The sequence below is a fragment of the Hipposideros armiger genome, unplaced genomic scaffold (assembly GCF_001890085.2).
Source record: "Hipposideros armiger isolate ML-2016 unplaced genomic scaffold, ASM189008v1 scaffold_362, whole genome shotgun sequence".
In the NCBI taxonomy this organism is placed as follows: domain Eukaryota; kingdom Metazoa; phylum Chordata; class Mammalia; order Chiroptera; family Hipposideridae; genus Hipposideros; species Hipposideros armiger.
Window position 1 is genome coordinate 163,295 of NW_017731712.1, and position 14,036 is coordinate 177,330.

Below are 14,036 nucleotides of genomic sequence, written 5' to 3' on the forward strand. Positions count from 1 at the left end.
TGGAGGGGGCGGGGCCTGCGCGGCTATAAAAGTGGCCTTCGGCGGACCGCCGCGCTCCTGGTTAAGCCCTGTGCGCTCCCCTCCGGTATCCGCTGCGGCCCGCCGCTGCCTCCTGCGCCCCCGCTCCGGTCCGTGGTGCAGCCGGACCAGCACCATGTCGCTGTCGCGCTCGGAGGAGATGCACCGACTCACGGAAAATGTCTACAAGGTGAGCCCTGCGCCTCCCGCGTGCTCTGGCCCGACCTGGCGGACCCTGGCCCCCGAGGGTCTTTCCGGTGTGGCCGCAGGGACCCGGCGGCCGCGGGTCGGTCACAGGTGTGCGCGGGCGCCCCCGCCCCGCCGGCCCGCGCTGCCCCCGCGCGCCCCTCCGCGCGCCTGGGACGGAGGAGTGGCGAGGGGCGCGGGCCCTGGGCTGCGGCGGCCGGGGGCGGCCCGGGTCTGGGGGCTCCAGGGTCCGGGGCCGCGGCTGCGCGTCGCCCGGGGTCGGCGTGGTGGGGCCTCCGGGCGCGGTTACGCAAGCCTTTGGGCACTTTTTCTCAACAGGCTTTTCCTCTCCACAACTCCGTCCGGGCACTAATGAACGTGGCCCAGGTGGGAGGTCGCGCGGGCAGGTTGGATGGGTGGACGGATAATCCGTCATCTTATGTAACTGCGGAGGAAGAAGACTAAGTGTGTAGGAGGCTGGCGCGCCTGCCTCTGCTCTGATGTGTGTGAAGAGTCGGATTTGGATTCGCATCCTCCTCTGGAGTCACCCGGAAGCCCCCCGGGCGGGCCTCCCCGTCACTCGTGTGCCTTGTATACGCGTTAACAGGCCTGGGGCTTCCGTGGCTTCAGCCTCCATTTCCGTGGTGTAGACCCGTACCCCAAGGAGAGAGACCCGGACGCCGGGTGGCTCAAGGCCCACTGCAGTTGCAGACGCCTTTTCGCAGGAGAGATTGTGCCCTGGGCGGTACGCGCGCTCTTCTGACAAAGCTAGGCTTTATTTCGAAACTGTCTGAAGGTTAAGTGGTGGGCTGGGAGGACCGGGTAGTTGATATTTACATGGCAGCTGCCGGCTCATGGCAGCCAAGTGGAATTGCAATGCACTGGCAGAGCAACAGTTTCTAATTGTATTGAACAACTATGGTTTCGTAGCAAGTGGCCTGTGAAGCCTCACCGGGCTCTGGACAGCAGAGGGAGGCTTTGGGGGCCGCCCCTTTGCTTTTAGCTGAAGCCCAGTGGGCAGACGGCGCTCCAGCCCAGCTTCAGTCAAGGTTCCAAAGTTGCAGCGGGGTCGCCTGGAAGAATCCTGAAGCCGGGTGGGGGTTGGCTAGGTCAGGGTGAAGCCATGTTAGAGCTGCAGGAGTCAGGCTGCGGGGAAGGCGACCTGGAAAGGAGCAGCCTGGGGATGTTACATGTGGTGTCATGTAGAACCTGTGGCACACGTTTCTGGCCGTGTTGCTCTGCAAATGCTGTCAGAGGAGGTTTATTCAATTATTAGTCATTAGTTCCATCAGGATTTGCTCATTGTTGCAGAGGTGGAGAGAAGTGCTGGGCAGAGCGTTTTTTCCCAGTTCCTCTGCTTCACCACTGAAAGCACTGAACAGGAACTTCCATGGCGAGCGTTACGAGGGGCACAGGGCATGGCTGTGCCCTGGGGACTCCCGGGACTGTCTTGATGAGACATATGACCCGTGGGCAGTCAGGCGTGTAGCTACAGCTGAGCGGCTGTTGATGGGACTGTGATTTGTCTGGAGTCTGGAGTGAAATCTGTCAGCAGGATGGTGGCAAAAAATGATTAGGATAGAGTGTTTGGGGACTTGGAGCCCCTCTGGGAGCCGGCTGGAGGGTTTGGGGCGCACATTCAACAGGCAAGTCTGTGGATTGAGATCCACGGGTCTGTTGGTTCATGAGCTCCTGTGGGAAGGTGTGGCGGTGAGACCTGGCATTTGTGGGGTCCGACATGTCATGCGTGCGTGTGGGCCGGGCTGTACCTCTGTACCTGCTCTGCGGGCAGGTTGGGGTTGTAGCTGCTGCTTTTCCTGGCAGCCTTTGAGTGCGTGCCCTGGTACCTTTTGTTTTGTCACCGGGGAGCGCAAAGTTCCTCAGCAGAGTCAGTACCGGTCAGGCAGCTTTGGCATGCTGGCCGGGCAGAAACCAGCCAGAACACAGCCAGAGCCACCTGTGTGCGGCTCTGGGCCGGTCCGGCCGGTCCCCTGGCCTGTCCAGGGACGGCACTGCTTCTGTGCCTGGGTTGGCGGCTTGTGGAAGAGCGGCCGGGATGTGGCCCTGCTTAGCGTCTCCCTGAGCTGCAGCTCAGCTGTTTGCTTTGGCCCCCGCATCACCTCGACTGCAATTCTCAGTGGTGTTTGCCTTGGCAAAGAAGAGAGAGGCAGGGACACTCGTCCTTGGCCTTGTTGATTAAAAATGCGAGAATAAAAGGTACAGTTTTGATTCTCCTCCCTGGAAGAATCTGTAGTGCGCACATTGACATCTTTCCTTGTGGCCCAGTGCCCGTGGGATCTGTGTCCTCGGGGAATTTCATGGAAGGTGAAGGGGAGAGGAACAGAGTGACTTCCCAGAGTCCACTGAGAACTCTCCCTCAGACTGTGATCCTGGGCTGAACCCTTCAGGAGATGGGGTGCAGACAGCAGACCCTGGCTGTCAAGGCAGCCCTGGGTAATTACCTGGCAGCCAGGGACAGAGTGTGGGGGGTGGGCACCTGCTGCTCAGAGTGAAGCCCAAACTGTAGCCCCCTTGGGAGAGACCTCTGATGTCCCCGAGTGCTGAAAGGGCCTCTGAGCAGCTGGCCTCAGCTCCTGGTGGTTCCTGGGACTGACTGTCAGGTTGCTGTTTTTCTCATGGTCCCACATCCCAGGAGAAGCCCTGGCTCCCGAGTGACCTTTGAGGGTGGCAGCTCCGGCATATCCTCAAGGAATATGGTGCCATGGACCTCAGCCTGCCCTGAGGGTGTGGCAGGTGGGACACAGGCTAGGGCGAGGAGGATGTCCCTAGGAAGGCACCAGGCGTGGCCATTCACTGTGTCGTGGCCCTTGGGCCTTGGTCAACCTGGCCAGACTGGTCCCCAGAGGCTGTCTGGTCATCCTCACTCTGCAGCTGTTGTGGGAGAAGCTGGCCCAGCCTTGGTGCTGCTGCCCTGCGAAGGTTGCATGTGGCAGGTGCTCTGCAGCCAGGGGTGTCGCGTCTGCTACCTCTGGGGCTACTGGTGAGGGTTGGTGTAAGGTGATGGCGGAAGGAGCCCACCTGGGTAGGTGACAGCTCACTGCTGGCTTTTCTGATTAAGGCCTGGCTGCCCAGCCCTGCCCACTACCCTCCGCCTCGGCCCACCCACTCCTCCAGGTGGGTGTTTGGGGGAACGGTGGGAAGCATGGGGCCCCCAATTCCCCTGCCACTCACCTGAGACCCCCTTCATCCTCACCCATGCTGGGCAGTCACGTCAAACTGTTGGCAGCCATCAGAAGCCTGGTGTTTGGAGTGGACCGAGCTCAGTGGGCCCCCGGTTGGAGATGAAGTGAACTCTGATAGACTTCTGCTGGGAGGAGCCAGCCTGGTGCCTGCCCTGCTGTGTCCAGCTCTGTGTGTGCATGTGCACGAGTGTGTGTGTGTGGTGCTGTGTTTGCTTTGCTTTAGAGGTATTTCCAGAGGTGCTCCATTGGGGCAGCGTTTTCTGATGAGAAGGCGGGGCCTGCTGTCCCCCGTCTCCTAAGGGACTGTCTGCTGCATGGGGCCACCCTTCCCCAGTGCGTGTTCCAGCAGCAGTGCGTCTCCCAGCCCCGCTGGAGTAGCCAGGGCAGCAAAGGACGGCTCCCCTGCTGTGCTGACCTCTGAGCTGACCGGTTTTAGTACCTCCTGTGCCCAGGTCATGTCCCAGAGAGCCCTGGCTTGCGTGGTGGCAGGTGCCGTCTTTTCCAGTGGGTCTGACGGCAGCTGGAGCACAGGGCCGGGGAGCAGTGGTTCTACGGGGCTCTGCTGGGTCGTGAGGGTCTTGCCCTGAGCGCGTGTCTTGTGCTGCGGAGGTCGGTTGGCTCGTGGGACTGATCTGTGTGCATTTGAGGCTCATGGCAGAATGACGTCCAGTGCTGGCCAAGGGCTCGTGGGGCACAGTCAGTGGGGAGAGGCGCGGGCTTGTTGCCGCCTTGTTTTGGACCGAAGCGCCGTGAGGGCCAGCACGGTCCCCCACCCCAGCATGGGCATTGCTGTCTGGGCTGCCCTGGACAGGCCATCTTCAGGGGAGGACTGGCCACTGAGCTGGAGGGCCTTATCCCCTTCTCCCCAGCAGGGAAACGGGCCAGCAGGGAGCCTGAGGCCCAGCTGGCACTCCCCCTCAGTTTGTGGGTCTGGGTTCTGCCCCGAGATGTCACCACAAGACCAGGTGGGTGGCAGGCAGGGCTGGCCTTGCCGTTCACTCGTCCCCACTCAGCTTCAAGTGGCGCCCGGGATGGACGTTGCTTGTACTGTCATCCTCGGGTGGACATGCCTGAGCAGCTATCTGTCTGGGGGTGCCCTGGGTTGCTGGTCCAGCTGGCTGCTGTCATCTTCCCTAGGAGCTGGGCCCGCAAGGCCTTCCCAGCCATCCCGCCCAGGCGGTTTTCCTTGAGGCCTCAGGATGGGGGGGCTGTCATGATGGTGCAGGCCTGTGCCCCCTGGACACACTGCGCTGGGGTGCCCATGGTGCGGCTGTCAGTGCTGCACTGCCATCCACTGCCCACGGCCATAGTAATTGCCAACGGGCATGGACTGAGCGGGCACCTTTCTCGAGCTGACTCCGCTCCCCAGCTACACGGCTGCGAGCTGACTCAAGGGGCCCAGCCACAGGGCACAGGGAAGGGCATGTGCCATGTCCCCACTGGGCATCCAGCAGCTCCTGCCAGCGGGCCTGGGAGGAGGTTGGTGCCCAGGCTGTCTTAATGGAGAAAACCCTCCTGTCCCCGTGTGACTGTTCCTGAGTACCCAGGTGGGGTGACTCAGGACCCGCGTGGCTCCCTGAGGGTGGAGACCCCCCCATACACCTGGAACTGTGACCGCATGTGAGTGTCAGCGCTTGGGAGTGGGTGAGTCCCGTTTCTGGTTCTGGGGCGCCCGCGTAGGCATTGCTGTCAGCACCTCTGCTGTGGGTCTGCTGTCTGAGCTGTGTGCTGTAAGAGCAATGTCCCAGGACCCCAGTGGGTAAAGACCGTGGCAGGCTCACGTCCCCGAGCAGACAGAGTCCCTCTTTCTCAGACCAAAGGGCAGGCCAGGGTGTCAGCTGGAAAGTAGTTGGTCCTGCTGCAAGCTGGGGGCCTTGGTGTTGGTTCTCAAACGGGGAGGGGGACAGAAAGCCAAGGGGGACAGCGGGGCCTGTGAAGAGAGAGGCTGGGTGTGGGAAGGCAGGACCTCACGGCAGGCGAGTCCTGTCTCTAGGAAGTGACCTTGGAAACCTCCGGTGGCAGGCAGGGGCTCTGCACTTGTGTGCGGTGCCCAGCCGGGGGCGTGGGCAGTCAGGGCCTCAAGGTGACCCCTCCTCTGACTTGCGCTGAGTTGCTCCACCTGCCTTGTCTGGTCCTCGGGCACCTGTGGGAAAGTCGGAGGAACCCGCCTCGCTCTCTCCGCAGCAGGCACGGCCAGGACGGCCAGGTCTCTGCAGGCGGCCCTGCCAGCTCCATGTGTCTGGGGCCTGGGCAGCCAGTTCCTCCCGTCCTCGGCTGTGGACAGCACCCCCAGGCCCCACCTCACGCATACAGGTGTAGGGATGGGTCCCTGAGCTGTAAGAAGCCAGGAGACGGGACCACCGGGAGGAAGCCGGGCTACGGGTCAGAGCAGAGAGCTTTCTCTTGCTTGGGGGTGTTGATTCCCTACTTACGGGAACAGTTCTAGAGTTATTTGGACAGATTTTTTTCAGTCATGTATTAGATACACATGAATAAATGGGTAGGGTTTTTTTGAAACTTCCTCATGTGCAGAGTCTGACTGTCCTGAGCTTCGTTCCGGCTCACAGCTGTCCGTGTCAGGGTGCCCCCAGTGTCACGAGGCGTCCCTGGCCCCACCCTGGCACTGGGTGTGCTGATGGGGCATTTCCTCAGTGTGTCTGGGGGGTTTTCTTCTAAGCCCCTGGACCCCTGTTCTGCCATTTTTGTTGCTGGCAGTTTCTTGTTTCTTTTTTTTTTTAATTAAAGTTTACTGGGGTGACAATGGTTAGTAAAATTACATAGGTTTCAAGTGTACAATTCTGTAATACATCACACGTCACATTGCGTGCTCACCACCCGGAGTCAGTTCTCATCCCATCACCGTATATTTGACCCCCTTTACCCTCATCTACCACCCCCTCCTCCCCCGCCCTTATCCTCTGGTAACCACTAAACTGTTGTCTGTGTCTATGAGTTTTTGCTTTTTTATTTGTCTTGTTTCTTTGTTGCTTTCAGTTTTATATCCCACATATCAGTGAAATCACACAAGTCTCCATTTTTGCTGTCTGACTTATTTCACTCAGCATTATAATCTCAAGGCCCATCTATGTTGTCGCAAATGGCACTATTTCATCTTTTCTTACGGCAGGATAGTATTTTATCATGTAAATACACCACAACTTCTTTATCCAGCCACCTATCGAAGGACACTTTGGTTGTTTCCATGTCGTGGCCACCATAAATAAAGCTGCAGTGAACATCGGAGCACATATATCTTTATGGATAAATGTTTTCAGATTTTTTGGTCTATACCCAGGACAGAGATTGCTGGGTCATGTGGTAATTCTATTCTTAATTTTTTGAGGAACCTCCACACTGCTTCATAGTGGCTGCACCAGCCTGCATTCCAAATGATAACAGGTTTTCAGACAACACCCAGGAAGGGGTTTGTGGCTGTAACCTCCGGGCTTGCCCCTGACTGGCCATGAGGAGGCAGCCAGCAGGTGTGCCTGCCCGGTGATGGCACGCATGTCATGACGTGCCCTGGGAGTTCCTAGGTGTCTATGCTGTGACAGAAATCTCTACATTGCAATGGCGGGTGGGGATGGGGGGAGGGCGCGCCCCACTTTCAGGGCTAGAGCTGTGTCCTGCAGGGTGTTGGTGTCACGCGTGGCCAGAGCTGACCTGCCAGGGCGGAGTGGCCTTTGCTGCCTCCAGCCGGGGTGTGGCGTTGGCAGAAGTGCCACTTGCTGCCTGAGATGACACGAGCCTGGGCCCCTCCACACCTGTTGCTCCCCTGAGCCCATGTGGGGCTGCCGAGCCCTCTCTGCCCTGGGTGACACTCTGCAAGAAGAGGCCTGTTGTCCGCACCACCATGTACGCCCTCCTGTCCCCTCCCAGGAAGGCAGGTCCTTTGGAGCCCAGGGACCCCTGGAGCTCAGGCCGTGGCCTGTCCTGCCTTCGGGAATCCAGACCTAGAGGCGGCCTGGACACCGCCTTCAGCCAGGGGCTGCAGTCTAGCCAGCGACACGAGTCCTGATTGCAGACATGTTGCCGAGGCCCCACGGGGAAGGGGCTGAAGGCGGTTCCTGGGCCCGGATTCTCACGCTGTCACTCTGGCCCTGCACTAGGGGGACGGAACATCGACAGGGGCCCCCTGGGCTCTGCAGTCCTCTGGCCATCGTGAATGACCTCTGCTGGTTTGCTCGGGCCGGGCATGGTGCTGAGAGTTGTGTGCATGACCGCGTTTGTCCCCAGACCTGCTCCACGAGGGGCCCTGGGTGTCCCGGCTGGAGGGGGAGCCTCAGTGTTAGGAGGCTGGTGCCTGCCTGAGCCAGGGCCTCTGGCTTCCAAACCCACTGCTTCCCTGTCCCCGCCAGCTTCGGGCACGTGTTTTAGCTTCAGTGTTACCGTTTTCTCATTAATGATTAAATGGGACAATGGCGCGTAGAAAGCATTGGGTAAGTGGTGGCTGCGATGATTCGCTTTAAGAATGGAAACATCTCCTCAGCTAAAAAAAAAAAAAAAAAAAAGAATGGAAACATCTCGGGGGCCTGGAGGTCAGAGGCGGAGAGGGGAGGCCCAGGCTGGGACTCTGTTGTTGCCCCCCGACTTCCCAGTGCCCAGCCACCTAGGTTCCCTCCTGTGTGACAGGCTCCTGAACAGGGCCGGCCGTCCTGCCTGACACGCGGGAGTGGAGGAGGGGCGAGTCCGAGGCTGCGGCCCAGCCAGCGGGGGCCCAGCCCTTGAGACTTGGGTCAGAGCCTTCACGGGGACGAGCACGGGTCAGTGGTCTCGGAATGTCCGAGCTGGCCAAGCAGTAACTGGGTCTGGGTTTCTTGTCAGTGATGAGAGCTCAGGATCAGGCCTCCACGTTGTAAGTGGGGGTTGCCCAGGTCAGCTCAGGCCTTCAGACGAGCAGCTCAGACCCGGCAGCTTGAACAGTAGACACTTCTTTCTCAGTCTGGAGTCTGGAAGTCCAAGATCAAGGTGTCCGCAGGGTTGTCCTGCTGAGACGTCTCTCCTCGGCTTGTATCCTCACACGGTCGTTCTCCACGTGGATGTGTGTCTGTGATCTAATTTCGTAAGGACACAGGTCATACTGGATTAGGGCCACCCACGTGACCCCATTTTAACTTGATTACTCCCGGGAAGACACTTCTCCAAGTGCAGTCGCCTTTGGAGGTGCTGGGGGTTAGGCCTCCAACACGTGAAATTTTAGGGGACGAGTTCGGCTGTAGCACCCTAAGTGCCGTTGGGCCCCCACCCCCAGTGCAGTGGCTGGTACAGTGGGGGGTCGTCTGGGCGTTGTGTGTCTGAACTGCAGTGCCCTGTTTCCAGGCCTCGAGGGGCATCCCTCCAGCCTCAATCCCATGGCAATCCCATTTGTGACAACACAGATTTTTGGGGAGCACACTGTGATCTCATCATGAAAGCAGCTGGCGGGAGCGAGCGAGGGCTCCGGCGTAGCCTGACCACACATACCCCTGATGCGGGCTGGACGCCCCCAGGCCTGAGCGGTCAGGGACGTGTGTGGCCCAGGCCACTCGTTGGAAGGCCTTGTGTGGTGACTCTAGGGGCCGTGCCCGCTGAGCTCAGGACGGGCAGGATGTGCCTCTCGGACAGGAAGGAAGTGGCCAGGCCAACGGGGCCCTTTTCAGACCCTGCTGCTCTCAGCTCCTCGACTGACGGGGTTTGTCTGGTTTCTGGGAGCAGCTCACCATGGGACAGACCCTGCCCAGTGCCCCCAGCACCAGCCAACTTGGGGCTTCCAGGCCCCCAGAACCTTCTTCAGAAGGGGTCAGGCTTGGGGTGCCTGAGAGAAAGCTGGGGGTGGGGCTGTGGGGGTCTAAGGCCCAAGGAAACAGTGATGGTCCTTGACCCCTGAAAGGGGAGTCGGGGGGTCTGGGGGGTCCTGGGAGCTCAGGCACCCCTTCCTCATTCATGTGTGGGCTTGTGCCCGTCCCGCGAGGGAGCATGGAAAGGCTTGACCCTCAAACCAGGACTGGGGGAATTGGCCAGAATTTTATCTTTTGTCCTGGTGTCACTCAGCCCATAGCTCAGGCCGTCCCCCCTCCCAGGGCCTCCAGTGCAGGAGGGGGTGTCCTTGTGGCCCCTGGGGGCTGTGGTCTGTGGGAGCTTCCTGGCCTGTGGGGCATTTCGTGGTGGGGGGGGAGCCAGGTGCTGTGCAAGTATAACCAGTCCCCCCTGGTTTGTCCTGCTCTCTCGGGGGCTTTTCCTGACACCCTTTCACTCCCCCATCCTCACCTCATAGGCTTTTTTATTCTGGAAGCTTCTGTTGCATCCACTGATTTTCTGAACACGTGTGAGTGTGGTCTTACCCGATTTCCATCTCCAACCAGTGAAATCCAGCCCAAGGCCTGCCTCCTCCAGGAAGCCCCCCAGCACTCGCTGAGCTCCTTGGTTTTACTCCTTAAAGCAGGATTCCCAGGACAGATGTCCTAGTGTTTAGAGGGGAACAGACTGCCCTCTGCCCAGGAGCCCACCTAGTTGGTGTTCTGTGTGTGTGTGTGTGTGGGGGGGGTGGCCACAATGGGCAGGCTCCACCTTCCCCTGGTAGTGCCTGGACAGTGGCACCAAGGGGACTTGCACTGCTTGCCCAGAGCTGGCACCTGCTTATCCTGCCAAGTCCTGACAGAGGTGGGAGGTGAGGGCAGGTCGTCGGGGCATTTGGGCACCGGGGCCCATGGAGACTGGGGATTGTGTGCCCTGGGTGAGCAGGTGAGGGGGACACGGAGGGGGAGCAGCCTCAGCCCTCACCCTTGTTGTGATGTCACTGGAACGTGGTTTCTGAGGGAACCCTGGGCAGGCGGGGCTGCCTGGTGGCACCTGGTCCTGTCCTGCCAGCCCTGGCAGCCCCGTCAGGACAGTGCTGGGGCCCGTGTGGCGATAGGGATGGGCCCGGCTGTGCGGCTGGCCTGTGGCTCCACCAGGAACCAGCAGTCAGGCTCTTAACCTCCCCACGCCTCTCTTTGTCCACCTGTAAAATGGGGCAGTGACACAGACGGGTCAGGTGGTGGGGGTGCAAAGACCACCGCTTCCCAGGCAGCAAGGTGGGGTCCCGGCGTCATCTCGTCCCTCAGTTTGTCCTTCCAGGTGTGGCATGCATAGAGAGAAAACGCAGCCTGGCTCCGCCACACACGTCCCAGGACGGCCACCGGTCCTTCCTTCACTGTGTGTGACGGGAGGGGACGCAGAAGGCATGGCGTTCCCTCTCTGTCTGTCAGCAGAGAAACTTTGTTTGTGGCAGCCCCGCCAGGAAAGTGCTGGGGAGGGGCTGGGAATCAGAGCCCAGGAATAAACAGAAGCCCCGGACAGGAACACAGGCCCCCCCAGAGCGCCTTCCCAGAAATGTGCTGGCCGCGCCCCTCAGTCCCCAGAGTTGGGGGGTGGTCTGTGCTGCCCTTTGTCCTCGCTGTCCGGAAGACCCATGACCAAAGTAAAACAAAAATGGCTGTCACTGTCCAGGATGTGGCCAGGAGCAGGCCAGGCAGGAGGAAGGCCTCCCAGGGCTCGCGGCCTATCCGGTCCTGGGGACAGACGGCCACCTGTGCAGCTGCACTCGGCCCCTCCCACTGGCTCCTGTAGGAATGCAAGCTGGGGTCTTGGCTGGGGTCCCCGGGGCTGGCCAGGGCGGCCGGGTACTTCCACAGTGGCGATGTGCTTAAGACTTGGCTTCCTGTGACTCCAGGGGCAGCTTTGTGACATCCCGGGAAGAGGGTGACCGTGAACCAACCGTGCCTGAGCTTAGGAGCATCTCTGGCAGAGACCCCTTCTCGCCCTGACCCCCCCACAGTGTGCATTCCGTGGGGTGTTTGCTGGGCAGCTGGGAGGTGTCCCGTAACCAGTATGGAAGGAGCCAGCGACTGAGGGAGGACGTGGCCTCGTTCAGCGTAGCTCCTGGCCCAGAAAAGCTACCCAGGGACTAAACAGCCGCCACGGGCGACAGCATTTCGGGGTTTCGTAGCACAGGTACCCAAGTTTGAAGACAGTGCTGGTCGTGGCTCATGCAGGATTTCAGCCCTGGCTGGGCGCGTGGTCCCAGTGTGGGGTCCTGCGGCACCTCTGTGCACCCCGTGGCTCTCAAGAGCCCCGAGTTTTGTGACAGGCATGAGGCCAGCACCTTGAGGCCCTGGGTGCCTGCAGCCCAAGGAACACAGCCTTGCAGTGTGGGGTCCCCCCATACACCGGCTGAGCAGAGGCCGCTCCTCCTCTCTGCTGGGGCGAGCAGCCGGGCCTTGCTTTATTTGCATCCTCCCTTTGGTGTCAGTAACGAAGAGACACTCTCTCCCCCTTCTAAACCCAACAACCTATGGCACGCACTGTGGAGGGTGTTAATGTGTTTGGATGTCAGCTCCCTCCGATCACAGAGTCCCCAAAAAGCTACAGCTGTCCCATCAGTGCAGTGTGGTCACGAACCCACGGAGCCCTCCCGCGCGTGAGGACCCAGTGGAGCGCCTGCCTCCCTCGGTTCCCAGGGCCCCGAGGTTGCTGGTGGGTGCGTGCGGCGGCTGCATGGCCCTGGTTCGGGGAGTGGGGGCGGGGGTGGGCATGGAGAGTACTCACCCATGGTGGGCTTTTCCAGGCCAGGGGTGTCAGGAACCCCTCACAAGGACTCTGAGGGTGATTTGGGCTCATCTTGGGCCAGGGCAGAGCACAGCCCAGTGGTCCAGATGGTCTGTGTGAGCCCTGGAATGGCCAGGGACTTGGGGTCTGAGAGATGCTGTTAGTGAGAACCCCCCTCACTGGAGGGGCTGGCCCTTCATGGGCCACTGGGGTCGCTCCCTCCTAACGAAGTCGTCAAGGACCTGGCTGGTCTCTGGCTGCCGTGGCTCCGGGAGATCCAGTGACCCAGACGCGGGTGGGTGACCGTTCACTGTGAGCCCGCCCAGGCCAGGAGTGGACGTTTGCACTCTGACGGCTCCTTCCCTCAGGGCGTCAGCCTCCAGGCGAGACAGTGGGGCCTGTGCAACCAGGCCCAGTGTCTTGGCCACCGCCCCTTCTCAGCAGAGCACAGGCCCTGCCCTGCCCAGGTGGCCTGGCTGGGACCCCAGTGCCCGTCCTGCCCACTTGCTCCCACATTCCTTGTGGGTGAGCTCAGCCCCTGTGCTAAGGAAGTGAAACCTGGCAGCTGTCCCCATGTGTCAATGGGAGAGCGTGGGTGGGCCGCCACAGTAATCCCCTTGGTTGGCCTGGTGGCTGCTGGCCTGTTTCCTGCTGTCGCTCAGGATGTTAATGGGCTCAGAGGATGAGCTTGGGTGGGGCCTCCTCTTCCGAATGGGGCCAGGGTAGGGGTGGGGGCTGCTGAGGTACTGGGGTTTGGCCCGCCAGGTCCCAAGAGCACAGGACCTCAAACGCCCACCCTCTAGGGCAGCATCTCAGACCTGCATCTGTCACTACAGTGAGAAACACGTGCTGAAACTCTGTGCACAAACGTGCACACATGGACACACACAGGCACACGCGTGAGCACACAGGCACACAAGCTAGCACACACATGCACACTCACATGCGAGCACACACACACACACGCACACTCACATGCGAGCACATGCACACACACACATGCACACTCACATGTGAGCACACATGCACACCGGAACACCAGCCTCAGGACCAGACCTGCACTCCCTAGGCTCACACCTGGCCTCTGCTCTTTCCATTTGCATGAACTCCATCCAGCCCTGGTGGAGGCTTCTCTGTCCCGATGAAGTCTGCTTGGCGGCTGGAGCAGCCTGGCCGTGAGCTCAGCCAGGCCTGTGCATTATCCCTGGGCTGATAACCCCAGACCTGGCCTCCCGCTCAGAGTCCTCCCCAGATGCCATCTGTCTTACCCTGCTGCCCATGATGTGACGTCCCCACCCCGAGTTGCAGGCACTCCCTAGGTATGACGTGTCCAGCCTCTGGGTTCCCCATTGTGGGGTCTGGTCCCCAGGCCAGCGGCCTGCATCCTGTCCCCCCAACCATCATACCCTGTTTGCCCCACATCGGAGTTCACTGTGGTCAGGACCTGTGGGGCAGCCCTGCTCCACTCCCACCGTCACCTCTGAGATCACTCAGCAGCTCCAACGGGTCCCCCATATCTGCTGGTGCCCTTGGCTACAGTCGACCTCCCAGCAGCCACAGGGTCCTTCTGAAATGTTGTTAGACCTTCTGGCTCTCTGGCCCATGACTGCACCGCTCCCTGCCCCCTTTCACGCTGCACATTGTCACACTGTCCCCTGATGTGCCCACTGGGCCTTTGCCCTGTCCTGCCTGCGTCTCCCTCGCCTGCACGCCATGCTTCAGTTCCCTGCTTTCCCATCTCAGCTGAGGGCTCCCTTCCCCACCTGCAAGTGAGCTGTAGGCTCCGTGGGGATGGGACATTGTCCCTTGGGGTCCCTGCTGTGCCCCCCTGTGTGCCTTAGCTCTGGTGATCACAGCAGGTGTCCTGACCTTTGCCGCCCCTGCCCTGTGGACTCAGCTGTGTGTTTTCTTCCCAGGTCCCCCAGACAGCGCAGAGCCTGGTGGGCACCTCTCAGTGGGCCTCGGTGCCTCTCTGTGCTGACGCTCCTGGCCGCACCGCAGGGAAGGTGGATGGAGCAGGGCCAGGTGGCGGGTTTTCTGAAGCCAGATCCCCCCCCCCACCCC

General features: G+C 60.6%; 1 protein-coding gene across 8 annotated transcripts in view; it reads left to right on the forward strand.

Moving 5' to 3' along the window:
* The first annotated feature begins 28 nt into the window (after nt 1-28).
* BAIAP2 (BAR/IMD domain containing adaptor protein 2) overlaps nt 29-14,036 on the forward strand; it is a 70,854-nt gene continuing 56,846 nt past the window's right edge. For 6 of the 8 annotated variants that reach the window (XR_002126162.1, XM_019661902.1, XM_019661903.1 and 3 more), the window contains exon 1: nt 30-208. Coding sequence is in view for 7 of the 8 variants with exons in the window: in XM_019661902.1 (XP_019517447.1) it covers nt 155-208 (54 nt within the window). In the remaining variant the exon portion in view is untranslated. Of the gene's footprint in view, nt 209-14,036 lie in introns of all 8 variants that reach the window. The other 2 variants (XM_019661905.1, XM_019661906.1) reach the window with 1 other exon arrangement.